At 42.3% G+C, this 26,525-nt stretch overlaps 3 protein-coding genes across 7 annotated transcripts in view; 2 read left to right on the top strand and 1 right to left on the bottom strand.

Moving 5' to 3' along the window:
* The first annotated feature begins 6,898 nt into the window (after positions 1–6,898).
* LOC121545586 (UPF0688 protein C1orf174 homolog) lies at positions 6,899–9,688 on the top strand. Of its 2 annotated transcripts, none has more exons than XM_041856241.1 (4): positions 6,899–7,298; positions 7,569–7,661; positions 8,359–8,730; positions 9,158–9,688. In XM_041856241.1, the coding sequence occupies exons 2-4, from the start codon at positions 7,569–7,571 to the stop codon at positions 9,296–9,298; spliced, it is 606 nt and encodes a 201-aa protein (XP_041712175.1). In that variant the 5' UTR covers positions 6,899–7,298; the 3' UTR covers positions 9,299–9,688. The 2 variants fall into 2 exon arrangements, with proteins under 2 accessions (XP_041712175.1, XP_041712174.1); XM_041856240.1 differs by having other exon boundaries at positions 6,900–7,271.
* A 177-nt stretch (positions 9,689–9,865) lies between these two features.
* Positions 9,866–20,826, bottom strand: LOC121545584 (DNA fragmentation factor subunit beta). 3 transcript variants are annotated; one of them, XM_041856238.2, is made up of 7 exons: positions 20,760–20,826; positions 18,650–18,775; positions 18,021–18,206; positions 17,797–17,876; positions 11,259–11,432; positions 11,019–11,119; positions 9,866–10,856 (listed from the first exon to the last, which is right to left on the bottom strand). In XM_041856238.2, the coding sequence occupies exons 3-7, from the start codon at positions 18,085–18,087 to the stop codon at positions 10,664–10,666; spliced, it is 615 nt and encodes a 204-aa protein (XP_041712172.1). In that variant the 5' UTR covers positions 18,088–18,206; positions 18,650–18,775; positions 20,760–20,826; the 3' UTR covers positions 9,866–10,663. The 3 variants fall into 3 exon arrangements, with proteins under 3 accessions (XP_041712172.1, XP_041712171.1, XP_041712173.1); XM_041856237.2 differs by lacking the exon at positions 20,760–20,826 and adding an exon at positions 18,921–19,820; XM_041856239.2 differs by lacking the exons at positions 17,797–17,876; positions 20,760–20,826 and adding an exon at positions 18,921–19,822.
* The window catches only part of LOC121545583 (nephrocystin-4), a 181,482-nt gene continuing 174,842 nt past the window's right edge, over positions 19,886–26,525 (top strand). For both annotated transcript variants that reach the window (XM_041856236.2, XM_041856235.2), the window contains exons 1-2: positions 19,886–20,489; positions 20,692–20,853. In XM_041856236.2, coding sequence (XP_041712170.2) covers positions 20,337–20,489; positions 20,692–20,853 — 315 coding nt within the window. In that variant the 5' untranslated portion in view covers positions 19,886–20,336. The remainder of the gene's footprint in view (positions 20,490–20,691; positions 20,854–26,525) is intronic.

Here is a 26,525-nt window from a genome sequence, read left to right as displayed (position 1 = left end):
AAGGTCCCACAGTTGACAATGCATGTCAGAGTAAAAACAAAGCCATGAGATCAAAGGGATTGCCTGTAGAGCGCCGAGACAGGATTGTGTCGAGGCACAGATCCGGGGAAGGGTACCAAAAAAAGTCTGCAGCATTGAAGGTCCCCAAGAACACAGTGGCCTCCATCATTCTTAAATGGAAGAAGTTTGGAACCACCAACACTCTTCCTAGAGCTGGCCCCCTGACCAAAAACCCAATGGTCACTCTGACAGAGCTCCAGAGTTCCTCTGTGGGGATGGGAGAACCTTCCAGAAGGACAACCATCTCTGCAACACTCTACCAATCAGGCTTTTATGGTAGAGTGGCCATACGAAAGCAACTCCTCAGTAAAAGCCACATGAGAGCCCGTTTGGAGTTTGCCAAAACGCACCTAAAGGACTCTCAGACCATGAGAAACAAGATTCTCTGGTCTGATGAAACTAAGATTGAACTCTTTGGCCTGAATGCCAAGCGTCACGTCTGGAGGAAACCTGGCACCATCCCTACGGTGAAGCATGGTGGTGGCAGCATCATGCTGTGGGGATGGTTTTCAGCGGCAGGGACGGAGCAAAGTACAGAGAGATCCTTAATGAAAACCTGCGCCAGAGCGCTCAGGACCTCAGACTGGGGCGAAGGTTCACCTTCCAACAGGACAACGACCCTAAACAGCCAAGACAACGCAGCAGTGGCTTCAGGACAAGTCTCTGAATGTCCTTGAGGGGGGGGGGGGACAATTAATCAATTTTAGAATAAGGCTGTAACGTAACAAAGTGGAAAAAGTGAAGGGGTCTGAATACTGTCCGAAAGCATTGTACATACAGTGCCTTGCAAAAGTATTCAGAACCCTTGAATTTCTTAACATTTTATTATGTTACAAAGTGGGATTAAAATTGATATAATTGTCATTTTTGTCAAAAATCTATGCAAAAGTGGAAGAAAAATATATATTTTTTAAGATAAATAAAAAAGTCATAACTAAAATATAGGCCTAGTTGTTGCATATGTATTCAGCCCTTTCTTTAGTTCTGGAGTCAAATTTGGCTTAACAAATCCCGTAAATTACATGGACTCACTCTGTGTGAAATAATAGGGGTTGACATGATTTTTGAATGATTAACCCTTCCTCTGTCCCCCATACATATACAGTGAGGGAAAAAAGTATTTGATCCCCTGCTGATTTTGTACGTTTGCCCACTGACAAAGAAATGATCAGTCTATAATTTGAATGGTAGGTTTATTTGAACAGTGTGAGACAGAATAACAACAACAAAATCCAGAAAAACGCATGTTAAAAATGTTATAAATTGATTGGCATTTTAATGAGGGAAATAAGTATTTGACCCCCTCTCAATCAGAAAGGTTTCTGGCTCCCAGGTGTCTTTTATACAGGTAACGAGATGAGATTAGGAGCACACTCTTAAAGGGAGTGCTCCTAATCTCAGCTTGTTACCTGTATAAAAGACACCTGTCCACAGAAGCAATCAATCAATCAGATTCCAAACTCTCCACCATGGCCAAGACCAAAGAGCTCTCCAAGGATGTCAGGGACAAGATTGTAGACCTACACAAGGGTTGGAATGGGCTACAAGACCATCGGCAAGCAGTTTGGTGAGAAGGTGACAACAGTTTGGTGCGAATATTCGCAAATGGAAGAAACACAAAAGAACTGTCAATCTCCCTCGGCCTGGGGCTCCATGCAAGATCTCACCTCGTGGATTTGCAATGATCATGAGAATGGTGAGGAATCAGCCAAGAACTACACGGGTCACCAAGAAAACAATTGGTAACACACTACGCCGTGAAGGACTGAAATCCTGCAGCGCCCGCAAGGTCCCCCTGCTCAAGAAAGCACATATACAGGCCTGTCTGAAGTTCGCCAATGAACATCTGAATGATTCAGAGGAGAACTGGGTGAAAGTGTTGTGGTCAGATGAGACCAAAATCGAGCTCTTTGGCAGCAACTCAACTCGCCGTGTTTGGAGGAGGATTAATGCTGCCTATGACCCCAAGAACACCATCCCCACCGTCAAACATGGAGATGGAAACATTATGCTTTGCGGGTGTTTTTCTGCTAAGGGGACAGCACAACTTCACCGCATCAAAGTGACGATGGACGGGGCCATGTACCGTCAAATCTTGGGTGAGAACCTCCTTCCCTCAGCCAGGGCATTGAAAATGGGTCGTGGATGGGTATTCCAGCATGACAATGACCCAAAACACACGGCCAAGGCAACAAAGGAGTGGCTCAAGAAGTAGCACATTAAGGTCCTGGAGTGGCCTAGCCAGTCTCCAGACCTTAATCCCGTAGAAAATCTGCAGAGGGAGCTGAAGGTTCGAGTTTCAAAACGTCAGGCTCGAAACCTTAATGACTTGGAGAAGATCTGCAAAGAGGAGTGGGACAAAATCCCTCCTGAGATGTGTGCGATCCTGGTGGCCAACTACAAGAAACGTCTGACCTCTGTGATTGCCAAAAAGGGTTTTGCCACCAAGTACTAAGTCATGTTTTGCAGAGGGATCAAATACTTATTTCTCTCATTAAAATGCAAATCAATTTATGACATTTTTGACATGCGTTTTTCTGGATTTTTTTGTTGTTATTCTGTCTCTCACTGTTCAAATAAACCTACCATTAAAATTATAGACTGATCATGTCTTTGTCAGTGGGCAAACGTACAAAATCAGCAGGGGATCAAATACTTTTTTCCCTCACTGTAACATCTGTAAGGTCCCTAAGTCAAGTATTGAATTTCAAGCACAGATTCAACAGCAAAGACCAATGAGCTTTTTGAAAGCCTCATAAAGAAGGGCAGTGATTGGTAGATGGGTAACATTACATTTACATTTTAGTCATTTAGCAGACGCTTTTATCCAGAGCGACTTACAGTTAGTTCGTTTTTTGCAACAAGGCAAACCGTAGAGTAGCTCCCGCTCAGACCAAGAGACCAGAGGTGGCGGAATGGTGTCCTTGGGTTGGGATGTAGGGTTTGAGCATAGCCTGAAGGTAAGGAGGTGCAGTTCCGCTTGCTGCTCCATAGGCAAGCACCAGCGTCTTGAAGATGATACGAGCTTCGACTGGAAGCCAGTGGAGTGTGCGGAGGAGCGCAGTGACATGGGAGAACTTAGGAAGGTTGAACACCAGGCGGGCTGTGTCATTCTGGATAAGTTGCAGGGGTTTGATGGCACCAGCGGGGAGCCCAGCCAACAGAGAGTTGCAGTAGTCTAAACGGGAGATGACAATTGCCTGGATTAGGACCTGCGCTGCTTTCTGTGTGAAGAAAGGTCATACTCTACGGATGTTGTAGACCATGAACCTGCAGGAGTGAGTCACTGCTTTGATGTTTGCAGAGAAAGACAGGGTGTTGTCCAGGGTCACGCCAAGGTTGTCAACCGTGATGGAGAAGTCTGGAGCGGGCAGGCCTTTCCCAGGAGGAAAAGCAGCTCCATTTTGTCGAGGTTGAGCTTGAGGTGGTGGGCTGACATCCAAGCTGAGATGTTTGCCAGGCACGCAGAGATGCGTGTCGCCACCTGGGTGTCAGAAGGGGGGGAAGGATAAGAGTAGTTGACTGTCATCCACATAGCAATGATAGGAGAGACCATGTGAGGATATGACAGAGCCGAGTGACTTCGTGTAAAGAGAAAAGAGGAGAGCACCACAAGACCTGGAATCGCTTCCAGATGCGGAGGAAGAGCACCCTGAGGAAAGGAGAGAGATGGGAAAGGACACAGGCTGTAAGACAGGATGCTACTGAACCAAACATGATCTGGTCATTTTAGTTACCATTCTAATATCTATGCTGACACTGGTAGCCAATTTGAGGTTCATCAATGTTACATGAGAGGAGAACCATCCTTCCTGGGGGATAGTTGATTATGTTCCTTTTATGTCCTGTTGAAGTAGCAACCATTGTACTTGTCAGATTTCAGCTGCATCACTAAGCACTCTGCAGTCTTCTTGCATTCGTCCTTGAGTTTAGGCTTTTGGATGGTTTGAGCATAACTATGCACCTGTGAATAAGCTAATTAAAAGTCTGTCATGTGTATTCTTTCCCCTCAGAAAATAGAAGTGCAGATTACAATTTACCGTATGAAGTATGTTTGTTATGCTGATGTACAGCTTTTGAGGATCTGTGGGACACCAGTAGTGAGAGCACGTGGTGCAGACACAGATTCTATCCACACAACCTGGTAGGAGTAATCCAGGAGTGTGCAGAGCCTGAGACACCCAACCCTGAGAGGGTGGAGAGGAGGATCTGATGGTTCACGGTATATAACAACATTCCAACCTTGTTTAGCATTATATAGTCCAAATAAGGCATTATTCCACTATTTGTATCTGTTTGGATCCGTTTTTCATTTTGAAGGCAAACCGCAAATTCCACTATTGTCGTACATCCTTATTGTGGCTAGCTTCACACAGGTTGAAAGCGCCACAAGACAGGGGATCGTTTCCAGTTGTGGACCACAAGGGTCGTCCAGCACATCTGAGATTGTCAAGCCATAGAGATAGATAGCAGACTAAATAGCCTTGGTTTCTCAAATGACTGCCTCGCCTGGTTCACCAACTACTTCTCAGATAGAGTTCAATGTGTCAAATCGGAGGGCCTGTTGTCTGGACCTCTGGCAGTCTCTATGGGGGTGCCACAGGGTTCAATTCCTGGGCCGACTCTTTTCTCTGTGTATATCAATGATGTCGCTCTTGCTGCTGGTGACTCTCAGATCCACCTCTACGCAGACGACACCATTTTGTATACATCTGGCCCTTCATTGGACACTGTGTTAACAAACCTCCAAACGAGCTTCAATGCCATACAACACTCCTTCAGTAGCCTCCAACTGCTCTTAAACACTAGTAAAACTAACTGCATGCTCTTCAATCGAACGCTGCTGGCACCCGCCCACACGACTAGAATCACTACTCTCGACGGGTCTGACCTAGAGTATGTGGACAACTACAAATACCTAGGTGTCTGGTTAGACTGTAAACTCTCCTTCCAGAATTACATTAAGCATCTCCAATCCAAAGTTAAATCTAGAATCGGCTTCCTATTTCGCAACAAAGCCTCCTTCACTCATGCTGCCAAACATGCCCTCGTAAAACGGACTATCCTACCGATCCTTGACTTCGGCGATGTCATTTACAAAATAGCCTCCAACACTCTACTCAGCAAATTGGATGTAGTCTATCACAGTGCCATCCGTTTTGTCACCAAAGCCCCATATACTACCCACCACTGTGACCTGTACGCTCTTGTTGGCTGGTCCTCACTACATATTCGTCGCCAAACCCACTGGCTCCAGGCCATCTATAAATCACTGCTAGGCAAATCCCGCCTTATCTTAGCTCATTGGTCACCATAGCAACACCCACCCGTAGTATGCGCTCCAGCAGGTATATCTCACTGGTCATCCCCAAAGCCAACACCTCCTTTGGCCGCCATTCCTTCCAGTTCTCTGCTGCCAATGACTGGAACGAATTGCAAAAATCTCTTAAGCTGGAGACTCTTATGTCCCTCACTAACTTTAAGCATCAGTTGTCAGAGCACCTTACCGATCACTGCACCTGTACACAGCCCATCTGAAATTAGCCCACCCAACTACCTCATCCCCATATTGCTATTTATTTTGCTCATTTGCACCCCAGTATCTCTACTTGCACATCATCTCTTGCACATCTATCATTCCAGTGTTAATACTAATTGTAATTATTTTGCACTATGGCCTATTTATTGCCTTACCTCTTGCTACATAACTTGCTACATTTGCACACACTGTATATATATTTTCTGTTGTATTTTTGACTTTACGTTTTGTTTACCCCATATGTAACTCTGTAGTTGTTGTTTTTATCGCACTGCTTTGCTTTATCTTGGCCAGGTCTCAGTTGTAAATGAGAACTTGTTCTCAACTGGCTTACCTGGTTAAATAAAGGTGAAATAAAAAATATATAAAAATAAATAAATAAATAAATAAATAGAGGACTCATTTTTATATCTTTACCACTATAGCCTTTGTGACAGCATAGGCAGCGCCATTGAGGCTACAACCCATAGGAATCCCACCCAGTTTACTACTTTAAAATGGCGGAAGCATGGTGGAAGCCCTCAATAAATCCTGCCTATTTCTACAAATTATCTTAAAATGTGATTTTAAACCTAACCCTAACCTTAACCACACTGCTAAGCTTATGCCTAACCCTAACCTTAAATTAAGACCAAAAATCACAACGTTTTAGGATCTAGCCAATTTTGACCCCCAGTAGGGTCCAGCTGCGACGTCATCTCTCAGAGCAATCATCCCTCAGGGTCTCTATGCTGCCAACTACTGATGTGTCATTTCTCAGTGCAGTGCATCTCTCAGGAAAAGTGGGGGTTTCGAAAGGAACCAATAAGGAGAAGTGGGGGTTTTGAAAGGTGCCACTCAAGACGTCGTTTGGGTTATCGGACCTTAGTCATGGTCTGCAGAGGTGAAATTAAGGAATTTCAATTATGCAAAAAAAAAAAAATGTACTCAATCTGAGCTGTCTTTGAACATTACCTATGTATGTAACGTTACGTTTTTCGTAAATGTAAATGCTCGCTAACGTTGGCTACCTTAACTTATTTTAAAAAAATGCATTATCTTTACAATCTATTATTGAATATTTGAAATAATAATAATAATTGAAATATCAAGTCATGGCGGTTCTAGTAGTTATGGAATTCCAGCGCTTCTAGTGTTAAGACTCCCTTTCGAAATCCCAATTTCTCCTTATGTGGTTAATTTCGACCCCTACACTTATATGGTTCCTTTCGACACCCCCACTTTTCCTGAGAGACGCACTGCACGGAGCGATGACATATCAGTAGGTGGCAGCATAGAGACCCTGAGGGATGACTCCTCTGAGAGATAATGTCGCAACTGGACCCCTATCAATTTTGACTTTGTGGCTGTGCTAACTAGTGGAAACCAGCAGATCACCGCAAACAGCATTGAGCCCGGTGTAGAGGTCGAGAAAACCCTTGCTAACGCATACGCTGTTTTGTACGTCAAAACTGGAAACGGAAAAAATAAACTGCACGTGACTTCCAGACAGACACATTTTGTCGGGTTCGAACGCTGTTTCGATTCACCACGATTTTACCGTTTGCTGACGACCTGTATTTACAATCAAATTACTGGATTTTATTAGCAGATTAGCTAGCTACGTCCACTGATTTTGTGCAAAAGCGACTGTTTACAAGATTGCAAGCTAGCGACCGACATAGCTAGCCAGGTAAGCTTGTCAGAGTTAGTAAGCCAGGTAAGCTTGTCAGAGTTAGTAGCTGCAGTAACTAGCTAAATTAGCTCGTTAACCTCCCACAACAGTATTTATAATATTATTTTTAACACTATTCAGCTAGCTATCTATTACATTTTCCATTTTGTGGGGTAGTAGTTGGCTTGATCTCACAGTTGGTTAGCCAGCTAGCTAAATTAGTTAACGTTAGCTGGTTAGCCAGCTAGAAGTGTTAGCTAATGTCTAGTTGTCCAACTGTGTTGATTAACAAAATATGTGAACTCCTCATTTCAGATGCCGAGTCGAGTTAGCAACTTGAAGCGGCGAAAGGGGATGTGCACTGTTGCCTCAAGCGACTTCCATCTCGAGGAGAGCAGTTCAGATAAGGTCAGTGAATGTTGTTTTTAGTTCTTCTCAGTTGACATTTTACGTTATGGATTGCGCAGGGGTGTAAAGAACTTAATAAAACATACTTTAAAGTACTACTTAGGTAGTTTTGGGGGGCATCTGTACGTTACTATTTGTATTTTTGACAACTTTTACTTTACTAACGTTACATTCCTAAAGAAAATAATGTACTTTTTACTCCATATATTTTCCCTGACACCCAAAAGTACTCGTTCCATTTTGAATACTTAGCAGGACAGAAAAGGGTCCAATTTACACACTCATCAAGAGAACATCCCTGGTCATCCCTACTGCCAATGATCTGGCGGACTCACTAAACACAAATACTGTGTTTGTAAATTATGTCTGAGTGTTGGCATATGCCCCTGGCTATCCGTACATTTTAAAAAACAAGAAAATTGTGTCATCTGGTTTGTATAATATAAGGAATTAGAAATTATTATTACTTTTACTTGTACTTTTGATACTAAGCATATTTAAAACCAAATACTTTTAGACTTTTACTCAAGTAGTATTTTACTGGGTGACTAACTTTTACTTGAGTCATTTTCTGTTAAGGTATCTTTACTTTTACTTAAGTATGACAGTTGGGCCTTTTTCCACCACTGGGGTTGTCATTCATAGTGTTATGGAAGCCTGTTATTATTTTTAATAAGTTGTTGTTTTGACTTTATAGAGTTCAGGGAACAGGAGGGATGTTAAAAAAATGAAAATTGAAGACTCAAAAACAGAAATGCCCCAGAATGACTGGATGGTTGACGGTTGTAGGGAGTCAACAACCATTTCAGAGAGGCTCAGCTGTGATGGTTGCGAGAGGCCTGAAAATACAAGTTGTGGAGCACCACCAGACCTGGAGGAATTGTGGGAGGGTAAAGAGAACGGTGTGAGATTTGAGTTGAATTACTGCCGAACAAACGGGTTGCCAGAGAAGATGGAGGATGACGAAACAGAAGAGGGTGTTGTGATTGACAAGAGTGTCTTCCTTGATGATGACAGTAACCAGGTTCTTCCTGTGGAAAAGTTCTTCGGAAACATGGAAGTTGTGCAGGTGAGAAGAGATTTTTATAACAAGTGTTAGGTGTGATAGACGAGATCCTGGTCTGATTTTTAGAGCACAATGGCTGCGTTTAAACAGGCAGCCAAATTCTGATATTTCTTCCACAAATTGGTCTTTTGACCAATCAGATCAGCTCAGAAAAAGATCTGATGTGAAAAGACCAATTAGTGGGAAAAAGATCAGAATTGGATGCCTGTGTAAACGCAGCCAATAAAAAGGTTTCCATCCAACCATTTTATGAGAGTAATTATGCTTTCACGTGCTAGTCGGAACAAGAAAACGCAGACATTTCCAACATGCTATCTGGTTGAACGCGGCACGTGTATAACTACAACCTGTTAGCAAGTTGTACATTTCCGAGCTTCCTATTTCCGACTATGGTTATTGACATGCTCTGTTATTTCCATTTGCCTTGTAGGATTGTCCACAGAGATCTACTACGGCCAATTCGACTTTCAGCAGGAGGGAGCACAGGAGACGACAGTACTATGCCAAAGAGGACAGTGATGAAGAAGAGGGCTACACAGACATGCAGCAAGATCAAATAGTTGACACTTAGTTTACAGAAATAACCAATTCCTATCAATGGGATGGATTAAAACTTGGCCTTAAACGACCTTAACAAGCCTAATGTCACAGTTGAGCCTGGTAAAGTGGATTCGTTCAACAGAACCAGGGTATCAAGTTATTATTTTGCCAGCATGTACCCTAAAGTTATACATTTTGTATTGATATTTAAAAATATATTTGCACTAACAACTTAACGCTTTTCAATTATCAGGACCTATACTGTATATATTGTTTAAATGGTACAGGTTAAGTGCTCAGATTCTATTTTTTTAATTATCTTTTACTATATTATTACGGAATGCCTTATCAATATGTATGCATAATATTTGTAGTCAAAGTTGCACTGCCAATACAAGGAAACTTAATTTTGTAGTTTCAATTACCTGTGTCTGCATTGCGCTATTATTGAAACTAAGCATACATCTATCACATAATTAAGTAATTACACTTACAGGCCTTGGAGCTGTGATCAGATCGACTGTAATCATCAAATCTGCATGACTCCAAAACAACCTTTAATATTTCAAAACTTATTGGTTCCCCCATATACACACAATTATAATGCAAACAGTAATTTTATTAGAATACATATGATTTTATATATCCAAATATAATATGAGGGCCTCTCAAAAAATATATTTGAAAATGTCATAACAAATTGTTCCCTACACTTGTGATCAGAGGATTTGACAGGTGTAATCAATCTGGTAATAACTCCACCGAGCCCTCTGATAGGCTGGGTGGAAGTTTCACCATTTGCTTATACCAATCAAATCCTCTCAGATCACCAGGGGTGTGTTCAGTACGACAGAACAATGTTCATCATTTAATTTCAACGGAAGTGGTACTGTTCTGAGCGAATAGTTGAAGAACGGTGTCATTATGGTTGCCCAGAGAGCGATTGTATGGCGTGTGCGGCACACGTTTTGCAATTTCAAATGGTCACATCCATATTGATCAGGCCAAACGCACCTCAAAGGCTGTTGAAGACTAGTGCGCACCGTTTTGGGGAAACGCGTCGTTATTACAAACTGACACGCAAACGTTGAATCGAACTGAACCTACCCCTTTGCGTAGGGCTCGGGACTATTTGCGATTGGCCCATTGACTATTACCCAAACAATAGCTCATGATGGAGTGCTTTAATATCACTAGCACAAAATGATCAAGAAATCAGCTGTTCTGATAGCAGCAGAAAACAATGTTCCCTGCCCATAATTACATGTAGTTATATTTACCAGTAATCATGCGTCTTGCACTTCATCTGTTATTTGTGTGTGGTGGGGAAATCATAAAATTCAAGAATAACCAACAAACAGTAGAAAAACATCTACCCTGCGTCTTCACTTGAAAATCATTTTGATTTGCGTCGTTTGTACAATTTGCTTTCGTCACGGGCACCTTTCTTATGGCATACAATATGCACCAGCTTCAGATTCTCCCTAGTGAACAGCAGTTTGTAAAAATGGTCCAGGTCTATGTCGCGTCTCTTCGGTTTCTTCAGTGCGCCCACCAGGTCAGGAATGACCGTCCTCCTCTTCTCAATGCTGGGACAGAAAGAGATTTCAGTCAAGATTTGATCCACAACAGACAGGACACACATGTTGCAATTGATAATCAAGCAAGCTTTTTTGTTATACTGTTTACAAACACAATTGAGCCTAACATTCTGAATTATATTTATAATCTTTATTATTCACTAAACCCACATGTGGTCCAAGTTCCAGGTGCTAAAGATAATCCTGCTCTCTCTGTTTCCATAGGGGTTGATTGAGTGATGGAACTCGCATTTAACCTGGTCAAAAGCACCCTGAGGAAAGGAGAGGGATGGGAAAGGACACAGGCTGTAATACAGGATGCTACGGAGTCAAACATGATCTGGTCCTGTTAGTTACCATTATAATCTCTATGGTGACACTGTTAGCCAATTTCAGGTTCATCAATGTTACCTGACAGTTGAACCATCCCTCCTTGGTGCATAGTCGATTTTGTTCCTCTTCTGTCCTGTCGAAGTAGCAACCATTGAACTTGTCAGATTTCAGCTGCATCATTAAGTAGTCTGCAGTCTGCATGTATCTGTCCTTGAGTTTAGGCGTTTGGATGGTTTGAGCATAATTACGCACCTGTGAATAAGCGAATGAAAAGTCTGTCACGTGTATTCTTTCCTCTCAGAAAATAGAAGGGCTGATTACAATTTTCAGTATGGAGTAGGCTTGTTATAATGAGGTACGGCTTTTGAGGATCACTTCTTGACAGTGCCAACCACTTTCAGTGTCAAACCAAAGCATCAGTAATTCATAAAGTATTCACACCCCTTGACTTTTTCCACATTGTGTTACAGCTTGAATTTAAAATGTATTAAATTGAGATTGTTTTTGACACTGGCCTACACACAATACCCCATAATGTCAAAGTGGAATGTTTTTTTTATAAATTTTTACAAATTAATTTAAAAGGAAAAGCTGAAATGTCTTGAGTCAATAAGTATTCAACCCCTTTCTTGTAGAAAGCCTAAATAAGTTCAGGAGTAAAAATGTGCTTAACAAGTCACATAATAAGTTATCTGTACTAACTGTGTGCAATAATAGTGTTTAACATGATTTTTGAATGACTGCCTCATCCCTGTACCCCACACATACAATTATCTATAAGGTCCCTCAGTCGAGCTGTGAATTTCAAACAGATGAAACCACAAAGACCAGGGAAGTTTTCCAATGCCTCGAAAAGGGCACCTACTGGTAGATAAAAAAAAAAAAAAAAAGCAGACATTGAATATCCCTTTGAGCATGGTGATGTTATTAATTACACTTTGGATGGTGTATAAATACACCCAGTCACTACAAAGATACAGGCGTCCTTCCTAACTCAGTTGCCGGAGTGGATGGAAACCGCTAAGGGATTTCACCATGAGGCCCAACAGTTACAGGGTTTAATGGCATAGAAGACTGAGGATGGATCAACAACATTGTAGTTACTCCACAATACTAACCTAAATTACAGAGTGAAAAGAAGGAAGCCTGTACAGAATACAAATATTCCAAAACATGGAAAATATGTTTGAGGCAAATACAATACAAATGAGTACCACTCCATATTTTCAAGCATAGTGGTGGCAGCATCATGTTATGGGTATGCTTGTAATCGTTAAAGACGGGGGAGTTTTTCAGGATAAAAAAGAAACGGAATGGAGCTAAGCACAGGCAAAATTCTAGAGGAAAGCCTGGTTCAGTCTGCTTTCCACCAGCCACTGGGACATTAATTCACCTTTCAGCAGGACAATAATCTAAAACACAAGGTCAAATCTACACAAGCTGCTTACCAGGAAGACAGTAAATGTTCCTGAGTGGCCAAGTTACAGTTTGGACTTAAATCTATGGCAAGACCTGATAATGGTTTTATAGCAATGATCAAACTGGCGAGTGTAGAGAGTATAGAGATATTGTTATCCACGTCGGCACCAACGATGTTAGGATGAAACAGTCAGAGGTCACCAAGTGCAACATAGCTTCAGCTTGTAAATCAGCTAGAAAGATGTGTCGGCATCGAGTAATTGTCTCTGGCCCCCTCCCAGTTAGGGGAAGTGACGAGCTCTACAGCAGAGTCTCAGCACTTAATCGCTGGTTGAAAACTGTTTTCTGCCCCTCCCAAAAGATAACATTTGTGGATAATTGGCCCTCTTTCTGGGACTCACCCACAAACAGGACCAAGCCTGACCTGCTGAGGAGTGACGGACTCCATCCTAGCTGGAGGGGTGCTCTCCTCTTATCTACCAACATAGATAGGGCTCTAACTCCTCTAGCCCCACAGTGAAATAGGGTGCAGGCCAGGCAGCAGGCTGTTAGCCAACCTGCCAGCTTAGTGGAGTCTGCCAATAGCACAGTCAGTGTAGTCAGCTCAGCCATACCCATTGAGACTGTGTCTGTGCCTCGACCTAGGTTGGGCAAAACTAAACATGGCGGTGTTCACCCTAGCAATCTTATTAGGATAAAGACCTCCTCCATTCCTGCCATTATTGAAAGAGATCGTGATACCTCACATCTCAAAATAGGGTTACTTAATGTTAGATCCCTCACTTCAAAGGCAGTCATAGTCAATGGACTAATCACTGATCATAATCTCGATGTGATTGGCCTGACTGAAACATGGCTTAAGCCTGATGAATTTGCTGTGTTAAATGAGGCCTCACCTCCTGGTTACACTAGTGACCATATTCCCCGTGCATCCCGCAAAGGCGGAGGTGTTGCTAACATTTACGATAGCAAATTTCAATTTACAAAAAAAAAATGGCGTTTTCATCTTTTGAGCTTCTAGTCATGAAATCTATGCAGCCTACTCAATCACTTTTTATAGCTACTGTTTACAGGCCTCCTGGGCCATATACAGCGTTCCTCTCTGAGTTTCCTGAATTCCTATCAGACCTTGTAGTCATAGCAGATCATATTCTAATTTTTGGTGATTTTAATATTCACATGGAGAAGTCCACAGACCCACTCCAAAAGTCTTTCGGAGCCATTATCGACTCAGTGGGTTTTGTCCAACATGTCTCTGGACCTACTCACTGCCACAGTCATACTCTGGACCTAGTTTTGTCCCATGGAATAAATGTTGTAGATCTTAATGTTTTTCCACAAAATCCTGGACTATCGGACCACCATTTTATTACATTTGCAATCGCAACAAATAATCTGCTCAGACCCCAACCAAGGAGCATCAAAAGTCGTGCTATAAATTCTCAAACAACACAAAAATTCATTGATGCCCTTCCAGACTCCTTCTGCCTACCCAAGGACGTCAGAGGACAAAAATCAGTTAACCACTTAACTGAGGAACTCAATTTAACCTTGCGCAATACCCTAGATGCAGTTGCACCCCTAAAACGAAAAACATTTGTCATAAGAAACTAGCTCCCTGGTATACAGAAAATACCCGAGCTTTGAAGCAAGCTTCCAGGAAATTGGAACGGAAATGGCGCCACACCAAACTGGAAGTCTTCCGACTAGCTTGGAAAGACAGTACCGTGCAGTACCGAAGAGCCCTCACTGCTGCTCGATCATCCTACTTTTCCAACTTAATTGAGGAAAATAAGAACAATCCAAAATTTCTTTTTGATACTGTTGCAAAGCTAACTAAAAGCAGCATTCCCCAAGAGAGGATGGCTTTCACTTCAGCAGTGATAAATTCATGAACTTCTTTGAGGAAAAGATCATGACCATTAGAAAGCAAATTACGGACTCCTCTTTGAATCTGCGTATTCCTCCAGGGCTTAGCTGTCCTGGATCTGCACAGCTCTGCGAGGGCCTGGGATCGGGAGAGACACTTAAGTGTTTTAGTACTATATCTCTTGACACAATGATGAAAATAATCATGGCCTCTAAACCTTCAAGCTGCATACTGGATCCTATTCCTACTAAACTGCTGAAGGAGCTGCTTCCTGTGCTTGGCCCTCCTATGTTGAACATAATAAACAGCTCTCTATCCACCGGATGTGTACCAAACTCACTAAAAGTGGCAGTGATAAAGCCTCTCTTGAAAAAGCCAAACCTTGACCCGGAAAATATAAAAAACTATCGGCCTATATCGAATCTTCCATTCCTCTCAAAAATTTTAGAAAAAGCTGTTGCGCAGCAACTCACTTGCCTTTCTGAAGACAAACAATGTATACGAAATGCTTCAGTCTGGTTTTAGACCCCATCATAGCACTGAGACTGCACTTGTGAAGGTGGTAAATGACCTTTTAATGGCGTCAGACCGAGGCTCTGCATCTGTCCTCGTGCTACTAGACCTTAGTGCTGCCTTTGACACCATCGATCACCACATTCTTTTGGAGAGACTGGAAACCCAAATTGTTCTACACGGACAAGTTCTGGCCTGGTTTAGATCCTACCTGTCGGAAAGATATCAGTTTGTCTCTGTGAATGGTCTGTCCTCCGACAAATCAACTGTACATTTCGGTGTTCCTCAAGGTTCCGTTTTAGGACCACTATTGTTTTCACTATATATTTTACCTCTTGGGGATGTTATTCGAAAACATAATGTTAACTTTCACTGCTATGCGGATGACACACAGCTGTACATTAATGAAACATGGTGAAGCCCCAAAATTGCCCTCGCTAGAAGCCTGTGTTTCAGACATAAGGAAGTGGATGGCTGAAAACTTTTTACTTTTAAACTCGGACAAAACAGAGATGCTTGTTCTAGGTCCCAAGAAACAAAGAGATCTTCTGTTAAATCTGACAATTCATCTAGATGGTTGTAAAGTCGTCTCAAATAAAACTGTGAAGGACCTCGGTGTTACTCTTGACCCTGATCTCTCTTTTGACGAACATATCAAGACTGTTTCAAGGACAGCTTTTTCCATCTACGTAACATTGCAAAAATCAGAAATTTTCTGTCCAAAAATGATGCAGAAAAATTAATCCATGCATTTGTTACTTCTAGGTTAGACTACTGCAATGCTCTATTTTCCGGCTACCGGATAAAGCACTAAATAAACTTCAGTTAGTGCTAAATACGGCTGCTAGAATCCTGACTAGAACCAAGAAATTTGATCATATTACTCCAGTGCTAGCTTCCCTACACTGGCTTCCTGTTAAGGCAAGGGCTGATTTCAAGGTTTTACTGTTAACCTATAAAGCGTTACATGGGCTTGCTCCTACCTATCTTTCCGAGTTGGTCCTGCCGTACATACCAATACGTACGCTACGGTCACAAGACGCAGGCCTCCTAATTGTCCCTAGAATTTCTAAGCAAACAGCGGGAGGCAGGGCTTTCTCCTATAGATCTCCATTTTTATGGAACAGTCTGCCTACCCATGTGAGAGACGCAGACTCGGTCTCAACCTTTAAGTCTTTACTGAAGACTTATCTCTTCAGTAGGTCATATGATTGAGTGTAGTCTGGCCCAGGAGTGTGAAGGTGAACGGAAAGGCTGGAGCAACGAACAGCCCTTGCTGTCTCTGCCGGGCCGGTTCCCCTCTCCACTGGGGTTCTCTGCCTCTAACCCTGTTGCAGTGGCTGAGTCACTGGCTTGCTGGTGCTCTTTCATGCCGTCCCTGGGAGGGGTGCGTCACTTGAGTGGGTTGAGTTACTGACGTGATCTTCCTGTCTGGGTTGGCGCCCCCCCCTTGGTTTGTGCTGTGGTGGAGACCTCTGTGGGCTATACTCGGCCTTGTCTCAGGATTGTAAGTTGGTGGTTGGGGATATCCCTCTAGTGGTGCGGGGGCTGTGCTTTGGCGGAGTGGGTGGGGTTATATCCTTCCTGTTTGGCCCTGTCCGGGGGTTTCTTCGGATGGGGCCACAGTGTCTCCGGACCGCTCCTGTCTCAGCCTCCAGTATTTATGCTGCAGTAGTTTATGTGTCGGGGGCTGGGGTTAGTTGGTTATACCTGGAGTACTTCTCCTGTCTTATCCAGTGTCCTGTGTGAATTTAAGTATGCTCTCTCTAATTCTCTCGTTCTCTCTTTCTCTCTGAGAACCTGAGCCCTAGGACCATACGTCAGGACTACCGGGCATGATGACACCTTGCTGTCCCCAGTCCGCCTGGCCTTGCTGCTATTCCAGTTTCAACTGTTCTGCCTGCGGCTACGAAACCCCTACCTGTCCCAGACCTGCTGTTTTCAACTCTTTAATGATCGGCTATGAAAAGCCAACTGAGAGACCTGAGCCCTAGGACCATACGTCGGGACTACCGGCCGTGGTGACTCCTTGCTGTCCCCAGTCCGCCTGGCCTTGCTGCTATTCCAGTTTCAACTGTTCTGCCTGCGGTTATGGAACCCCTACCTGTCCCAGACCTGCTGTTTTCAACTCTTAATGATCGGCTATGAAAAGCCAACTGAGATTTATTCCTGATTATTATTTGACCATGCTTGTCACTTATGAACATTTTTGAACATCTTGGCATGGTTCTGTTATAATCTCCACCCGGCACAGCCAGAAGAGGACTGGCCACCCCTCATAGCCTGGTTCCTCTCTAGGTTTCTTCCTAGGCTTTCGCCTTTCTAGGGAGTTGTTCCTAGCCACCGTGCTTCTACACCTGCATTACTAGCTGTTTGGGGTTTTAGGCTGGGTTTCTGTACAGCACTTCGAGATATTAGCTGATGTAAGAAGGGCTATATAAAATAAAATTGATTGATTGATTGATTGATCAACAACCAATTTGACAGAGCTTGATTAATTTTGAAAATAATAATTGGCAAATGCTGCACAATCCAGATGTGGAAAGCTCTTAGAGACTTAATGACTCACAGCTGTAGTCACTACCAATGGTGCTTCTACAAAGTATTGACATAGGGGTGTGAATACTTATGTTAATTAGATATTTCTGTATTACATTTGCAAAAGTTTCTAAAAACATGTTTTCACTTTGTCATTGTGCAGTATTGTGAAAAGATGTATAAAAAAAAAATATTTCATCCATTTTGAATTCAGGCTGTAACACAACCTGTAATAAGTCAAGGGGTATGAATACTTTGAAGGCACTGTAGTTTCACCTCTTTCATGTATCCACGAATCCTCATCTCACAGTTGTACTTAATGTAGGCCGATTTGGTCTTAAATCTGTCATCAATTCCTGAAAGCCCAGAAATAGAACGGTGCAACCATAAAGGCACAGTTTGTTTCAGATGATTTATTATTATTTTTCTCCATCTTGCTTTTGGCTGCCACATCATTTCCTGCAGCATTTCTATCTATCCCAAGATTGAGGACTTGTTACCTTGGAACCAGTCTTGATCATCTTCTCTCTTTTCAGTCTCAGAGCTGTCGTTCAAGTGCAGGAGCATGTCCCCCAGGAGTCTGCGTGTCGTTGGAGACCGATTGTCAGAGAGAAGCCCCGTAGTCAACTCAATCAACTTATCTGCTTCCCTGTCGGTGTCCAGCAACCGTTCTATGTCGCTGACAACTGGAATAATCACAAATCATACCAGTTATTTCAATTGGTTCACAGAACAACCTCTGTCATCTAAACATCCAAGTCATGGCACCCATGTAACCGATTGTATTTGAAGCCCAGACAGCCTCACTGGCAAGTATCACTTTCAGGCATGGTTAGGCTACTCATTACGCGAGCGTGGTTAACTGCTCTTCCTCCAAGTGAAAGCTTTTACCAATGCATCCTTTTCAAATCAATTACCACAAGGTTATGCATATTTGTAGAAGTGCATATTTAAGTTGGTATTGCTATCATTTATTTACTATACACAGATACATAAAGTAGGTCCTAAACCCTATATGAATGTGCATTGTGCATGCCACCAAGTCTGAGGTTGTTAGTTGGCTAGTTACTATGTTTATTTTTGTTGTTTTTTTACAGTATTTTACAGTTACTTTTAACGTTTCACTCACATCCGCTCCATCTTTCATTCTTGGCAAGAAGGACAAGTTCAGCATTGTCTGGAAACTATAGAAATAGTCCTCTGTCAATTCTGTTCCATCTTCATACAAGGAAATATGCGAATCGACGAGTGGAACCTAGAAGAAAATGATTCACATAATAATTTAAACAAAATAATGTTACTTTCATTATCGCCACTTCCTGGTTGCAAGTTTAGACACGCTGTTCTGGTCTGGTGGCAGCATAATGTGCTAAACAGCTAGCTACTGGACGAAATCGTACCTGTATAAATTCACTCCCCTTTTTGAGAAGCTTGTTCAGACTTGTTGCAACCAATCCATATTTTTTTGTTCTATTCCGATGTCTTATTTTGACTTTTTATTTTATTTTATTTTTTTGCGAAATCGAAACATTGCGCCTTTTCTTCTATGAAGACTATTGTGCAGAGGCTGGAAAATTATCCATCATACTGCCATCTAGCGTTTTAGAACAGCACGTGCACACAGTTGACACAAAGTGTGTCACTCAGCTGCTTCTAGAATATCCTGTAGTAGATGCAGATAAAAAGGTGAAGAGGATCTCATTCTCAATTATTATATTACTTATATTCTGTAAATCAGGGGCCTGATTTTATAGGTAACTGTAGCCTACATGATCAGTTCTTACAAATGCGCTCTCTCTAGGTTGCAAGTTTTGGTCCAGAGCATAGACTTATTTGGACCAGACTTCACAGACCATCAAGCTAAGCTGGTGAGTGTGCTATGTGAGTGTGTTTTCTCCCCATTTCACCTAGTAGTGGCAATGGCCAGTGTATTTTGACAGTCAATCCCTAGGAAGATAGGGGAGGATGTCAAATTGATTAGGATTTGTTATGGTCCTCCTCACCCTGACCACTACAGTATAGACAACGCCGTATTTAAATCCAAATATAAATAATGGGTCTGTGGATGAGGGTCGTTTTTCAGGGATAATCTCATGCCATGCAATGTCCAACAGTATGTATCCTTCCCAAACCAGAGGGTAGCGATATGAATACGTGCTGGTCTCCCGCCATCTCTTTAATACATTTTGAACGAATAAGAAGAAAAGGCATAGCAACGTTTAATATCACCGTAGTAACCGATGCCAAGTGACGGGAGAAACCAATTTAGAGGGAACATAGGGTAATGGAACAATTTCATTCAATTAATTTGGTAATCCTGCATTTACATAATCGATGTTAAAATGAACAACTTTAGTCTTTGAATGTATCAGTCGATTTGATAAAAAAAAAATGGTATTACTATTCATACCTTCATTGATTTTACCTTCTTAATCTTTACCCCCCTCTTTGAAAGTGAGCTATTTTGCTTCCCCTGTTGCCAACATGCCTGGATAGCTAGGATTTCAAATAAGCGAGTGTAAACTGATTTTAGACAATACTTCGCGACATTTTACTTACTACAATTAGAATCATAGGTAGTTAGGGTAACGTAATCTTATTTTCTGAGGATTGAGAATAGTGCAACGTTCGCTTTGCTATATTCATGTACAAGTTATAATGTTTGCTAACGTTAGCCTCAGCTTGCAAGCAAATGCGTTAACGTTACTTACTGATAGCAAACGTACCAAACCAAACCCGCTAGCAAGCTAGGGTTTGTTTTAGCCAAATATAGCTAGCTAAATTCGACTTTGCTACAGACTCGAAATATCCTCTCAATGACCGACGACGACTGGAAAGGACTCTTTGAGAGAGGACGGGTGATTCCTCCACACAGCCAGACTGTTCGACAGGCACAGGACTCATCTCACACCCATTCTCAAGGCTTCCAAATCACCCTGAAGCATCTTGACGGACCTCACATTCAACGGGTAGGCCTACGCCATATTTGCATAAACCTTGCATCTGATGTAGCTAAATAAAATGAAGAATTAGCTAGCTAATGTCATTCGCAAGTTTGGTTATAGCCCAGCCTGGTAGGTAGACTAACGTTAAGAGCTGCCAATGGTTAGTTAGGGACCCGTTTCTAATTGTCTGCCAGTTACAAACATTTCTACTCCCCTCGTCACAAAGGAGAAGGAGGAAGGGGAGTCAGAAGGGAGTGAAAAGAGGGAACCAGACAAGTACCAGCTGAGTGTTACCCTGTTCGATACCAGCCACCAACACTTCTTCGGGAGAACGTGGAAGAGCTCGCCCCAACAGATGAGTGGTGTCCACAGGGCGATGTTTAATGAGGTACACAACTGCTCTAGGGAAACAACACACAGTTAACATTGTCTCTAAACTTGTCAACCACATTATCCTGAGTGACTTCAGGATGATAAGGAGGAGTTTACGCTGATACACCCTGTTGACACTTTGTGCCTGCTCAGGTGATCTGTTCGAAGGCGTCACATCTGTGATGCATTGTGGGTAAATTGTGATTTATTGATCTACAAAAAAAATAAAGTAGTTATGTAAGCCTACAAGGTGGAACAAGCCCACTGGCTTTCAATGGCTTAAGAGGCCAGACCCGGTGCCCTATTCAATCAACTTGAGGAAACCGTTTTAAGTAGATTGAACATTCACGCTGGAATATTTTTTACTTCCCTAACGATAAGCGGCTCAGGATTTGCTGAGGTACAAGAAAGCCAATAATCATTTGCATTGGATTTGATTGATACCTTGTACTTATGCACCATAGACCAATAATAAGAAACAAACAACAACAAGCAAGTGGCAGGCTTTTCTGTGAATTACCAACAAAGCTGACTGCAGAACTGAAGGCAGTTGGGTAACATGTCAAAAAGTTTACTTTTTGCCTCCTCACCTCTGGTAGGAGAGCCTTAGTTTTTGAGCAGTTTGCACTAGTCTGTTCAAATTTGCAGGCACCTAAAGGGCATGGGCTAGGCCAATGGTTGTTTTTGGACTGGGCTAGAATGTCCAAGGAAAATGGAAGTGTCTAAAAAGGTTTCCATTGGTCAGTATTTACACCAGTTATAAGGAGTTTGTTCAAGGGAGAGCTTACCCACAATTAGCTGTTAAAGGGGCTGAGTCGCTACCATTCCCACAACTTTAGAGAACGTTCCCTTAAGAGTCTCATTAAGTCATTACCTTGTGTTTTCATAGGAATGTTCCAGTGATGTACAAGGACTGTTTCCAAGAGACCATTCCCTTAATGTCAAACATAACTTACCCAGAACGTGTTTACCATGTTCTTAGAATATTCAATATTAATGTTCTAGACACGTTTCATTGGAAAGTTGCAAGAATATGCCAGTGTCCAGTTTTCTGAGGGTTAGGAGAATATAGGTCATTATCAATAAAACATCACAATACGGTGCAGAGCGTTCGATTTGGCTGCAGGGGGGCAAGGAGACCCTCAGCTCCTCTAAAACATGTCGTTTTCAAGGGATTGTTAAATACATTTTAACTATTTGTTTTTAGTATCATCGCCTCTTGAAGAGTCTGAACTACACGTTTAATCCACATTTAGCTCTATCATCAGAGTTGAATATTCAGAGAACATACAGCAAGTAACTGCATGCTTTTCATGATCAGTAAACATCAATTGATCATGTATTTTCAAATACGTGAGGGTAGCCTATCCATTTCACATGTAGCTACCTTGCTAAGCAAACAACGTGTCATTTAGCTTACTTCTTCAGCGATTAGGCTTTTGGAAAGAGCTTGACATCGTCCTGGTAAAGTTGTCAGTCGGACAAACATTACTATTATCACCACTATAGATGGCATGCAAATCAAACAATATTTGGATATAGCTAGCCATGTTGTTTATCCGCTGAAAGTTAGCTTGTTAACTAATCATATTGATGTGATCTGTTATTAGCTAGCTAGCCAATTTGACGTGGTCTATCAATCAATGTAGCCTATCATGTCTGTCAGCAGCAATCGTGATTGAACACTTAAACAATGTTGAAAAGGGGATAATGTTAGCTAACATCGCTAGGTAGGTCTACGTTGTTGGAGGAAAAAGTACTTAAATTCTGCTAACCAATATGTTTAGCCAACTGCACAAAGTTTCTACCGGTAGCTTGCAAAGTAAACATTATCAGCTAACAGTACATCGACAAATGCGACCTTGTGCTGCTTGACAGGCAGAGCCCACAAAGGATGGGGAAATTAACCTAAACCACTCATACTCATACATCTGTGTCCCCTGTAGCTCAGTTGGTAGAGCATGGCGCTTGCAACGCCTGGGTAGTAATAATATAATAATATGCCATTTAGCAGACGCTTTTATCCAAAGCGACTTACAGTCATGTGCGCATACATTTTTACGTATGGGTGGTCCCGGGGATCGAACCCACTACCCTGGCGTTACAAGCGCCATGCTCTACCAACTGAGCTACAGAGGACCATAAATTAATGAAATACATTGGATTTGACATCAGACAGTAGGTTCGTTTCCCACGGGGGGCCAGTATGAAAATGTATGCACTCACTAACTGTAAGTCGCTCTGGATAAGAGCGTCTGCTAAATTACTTAAATGTAAAAATACTTGTCAGGTGTAGTTCACTTTTATTTTATATCACTCAAATATCCAATTAATCGTGGCCAATATTGAGAGAGATTGTGAGGCTACCCTAACGTAGGCTATCTGAAATCTGCAGTTCTGACTATGCTCTTCAAGAGGGGATGATATTACAATCAAATAGTTTATTTAACAATCCCTTGAAAACGGCACGCAGTTGTCAATGGTTTTAGCGGAGCTGGTGGTCTCCTTGCCTTCCAGCAGCCAAATCAAACGCTCTGCACCATATTGTGAAGTTTTATTTATAACGACCTATCCATCAACGTAACACCAAACACACACAGAACATGGTTGCCATTTTCTCAGAATATAAGATATTAATGTTCTAGACATGTTTCATTGGAACATTGCAAGAGCATTCCTGTTTTCAATTATGTTTAAAACAGGACGTTCTGTCATGGTCCCCTTGAGGTTTTTGTCTTGTTCCCAGCTTGTTCAGGGGATGCCCATAAACACGTTTTTAGGACGTCGCCAGATGGTCGCAAAGAAATGTTATCTGAAAAAAAAAACATGTTTCTTTACACACCACCCCTTGTTACTGTTGCTGAGCCCATCAAGGCCCTGATTGGTGAACCACTGATCTATTCACAGCTCTTTGTCTGTTGGCAAGGTGCTCGACTCCACTTTATATAAACTTAAATCGGTTGCTGGATCCTCGTTTATAATCCAGAGAACAGAAATAGGACAGCACTCTGGTAAATAAACTTAAATTGACATTTTTATTGCTGCACAAACGTTTCGGGTATGAGCCCTTCTTCAGCGTGCTAGGCTATGGCAATCCTAACATACAATGTTTTCAACTTACATCTTTGACACACATGATTACATTGTGCATGTTCATTTATACAGTAATTATTATTCAACATGTCTTCACCTGGGATTCAGACTCACAACCTCTTGGTTCACGACATTCCAATCTTCCTGCTTAAACCTTAACCTGACCCGACCATACACTACATTACCAAAAGTATGGGCATTAATATGAAGTTGGTCCCCCCTTTGCTGCTATAACAGCCTCCACTCTTCTGGGAAGGCTTTCCACTAGATGTTGGAACATTGCTGCGGGGACTTGCTTCCATTCAGCCACAAGAGCATATTGCAATGTTGGGCAATTAGGCCTGGCTCGCAGTCGGCGTTCCAATTCATCCCAACGGTGTTCGATGGGGTTGAGGTCTGGGCTCTGTGCAAACAATTTCTTTATGGACCTCGCTTTGTGCATGGGGGCATTGCCATGCTGAAACAGGAAAGCTCCTTCTCCAAACTGTTGCCACAAAGTTGGATGCACAGAATAGTCTAGAATGTCATTGTATGCTGTAGCGTTAAGATTTCCCTTCACTGGAACTAAGGGGCCTAGCCCGAACCATGAAAAACAGCCCTAGACCATTATTCCTCCTCCACCAAACTATACAGTTTGCACTATGCATTGGGGCAGATAGCGTTCTCCTGGCATCCGCCAAACCCAGATTCGTCTGTCGGACTGCCAGATGGTGAAGCGTGATTCACCACTCCAGAGAACGCTTTTCCACTGCTCCAGAGTCCAATGGTGGCGAGCTTTACACCACTCCAGCTGACGCTTGGCATTGCGCATGGTGATCTTAGGCATGTGTGTGGCTGTTCGGCTCCCGACGAACAGTTCTTGTGCTGACGTTGCTTCCAGAGGCAGTTTGGAACTCAGTAGTGAGTGTTGCAACCGAGGACAGACAATTTTTACTCCCGTTCTGTGAGCTTGTGTGGCCTACCACTTCGCTTCTGAGCCGTTGTTGCTCCTAGACGTTTCCACTACACAATAACAGCACTTACAGTAGACTGGGGCAGCTTTAGCAGGGCAGAAATTTGACAAAGTGACTTGTTGGAAAGGTGGCACGTTGCTATGACTGTGCCATGTTGAAAGTCACTGACCTCTTCAGTAAGGCCATTCTACTGCCAATGTTTGTCTATGGAGATTGCATGGCGGTGTGCTCTATTTTATACACCTGTCAGCAATGTGTGTGGCTGAAATAGCCAAATCCACTAATTTGAACGGGTGTCCACATACTTTTGTAATATATAGTGTAATTTTCAAACATTTGCCAAAATGCAATTTGCGGGAAAACACTGTTCTAAAAGACGCACCTGATGTGAGCTGTTTCATAAAACAGAGATGAACATCTCGGTTAGACACTTAGAAAGAGGGAAAATCTAAACATGCAACAACTACGATGGGTTGTTGATATGACTAGGATAATGCATTTGGCTTCTGGACAATGAAAAAAAGTTGATATGAAAACCAGTAGAACAGGAGAGAAATACTGAAACTTTTTTTGGTTGCTAGCTTAGCTGTTGTTAGCTGCTGCATGCTGCACCTCTCTGTCTCTCCATCTCTCCCTCTGCTCCACTTCTCGCTGTGCTGCAGCCTGCATCTGAGTTGCCTAGCAACAAGTTCTCTGACTTGCTCATGGCTCACTCTGACTAGAGACAGAGCCATCAGTTGACTTTAAGCTACTTTCTAACTTTATAAACTCACTGTACATTGCTATTTCCGGCAAAATAATAATTCTGGTAGACTCCGACAGTGTTCTGGTTTTATGACTAAATTCTGACACCAATGTAAATCCACAGAATTATGCAAATTAACCTATAGACCGATAGGCATAAAACAGTTGCATACATTAGTTTTATTGACAAATGTCAATTAAAAAAAGAAGGTCCGCCAAAGCAAAAGCCTGTAAAAATTAATGTATACGAATGCTGTAAGTACAGAAATGGTTTGCTCAGTGGGAAATTAATATCCAACTAGTCAGTGACAACTGTTTGAGGTTTGTGACAGCAACTATGTGAGCTTCTTACAGTATGTCCTGGGCTTTCCTATGATCTTCTATGTAGAAGAACCCCTTACCTTCTAACGACTGTTGTGTAGCTTGTGAGCGTCATAGAGCAAAGAGTCTCAGCTTTTCATAGATGGCTTGTAATCGTTTGTAGCTCAAGCCTACAGACGTTTTCGTAAAAAGACCTGGCCCATGGCCCCTACGGAATCAATCAATCAATCAATTTTATTTTATATAGCCCTTCTTACATCAGCTAATATCTCGAAGTGCTGTACAGAAACCCAGCCTAAAACCCCAAACAGCTAGTAATGCAGGTGTAGAAGCACGGGCGGGTTAGAAGTCCACGTCGCTGTGACGTTGGGACTCATTGGGTTAATGTCTTATATTCTGAGAACATGGCAACCATGTTCAGTGTTTTTTTGTGTGAGGAAAATTGAATATTCTCCTAACTCTCATTACTGGATTAATGTTCTTGCAACGTCCCATAAAACGTGTCTAGAACATTAATATTGGATATTCTGAGAACATGGTAACCACGTTCTGGGTATGTTTAGTTTGACGTGAAGGA

This window comes from Coregonus clupeaformis, chromosome 30, assembly GCF_020615455.1.
Source record: "Coregonus clupeaformis isolate EN_2021a chromosome 30, ASM2061545v1, whole genome shotgun sequence".
NCBI lineage: Eukaryota > Metazoa > Chordata > Actinopteri > Salmoniformes > Salmonidae > Coregonus > Coregonus clupeaformis.
The sequence above is the reverse complement of the archived record's forward strand: the minus strand, read 5'-3'. Positions and strand labels throughout refer to the sequence as shown.

Coding starts and splice junctions, on each gene's coding strand:
- LOC121545586 (XM_041856241.1), top strand. CDS start 7,569: ATGCCGAGTCGAGTTAGCAACTTGAAGCGGCGAAAGGGGATGTGCACT. Junction 7,662..8,358: donor AGGAGAGCAGTTCAGATAAG/GTCAGTGAATGT, acceptor TTGACTTTATAG/AGTTCAGGGAACAGGAGGGA. Junction 8,731..9,157: donor GAAACATGGAAGTTGTGCAG/GTGAGAAGAGAT, acceptor TTTGCCTTGTAG/GATTGTCCACAGAGATCTAC.
- LOC121545584 (XM_041856238.2), bottom strand. CDS start 18,087: ATGCTCCTGCACTTGAACGACAGCTCTGAGACTGAAAAGAGAGAAGAT. Junction 11,120..11,258: donor AGGGATGGTTCAACTGTCAG/GTAACATTGATG, acceptor TCCTTTCCTCAG/GGTGCTTTTGACCAGGTTAA. Junction 10,857..11,018: donor ACCTGGAACTTGGACCACAT/GTGGGTTTAGTG, acceptor TTTCTGTCCCAG/CATTGAGAAGAGGAGGACGG.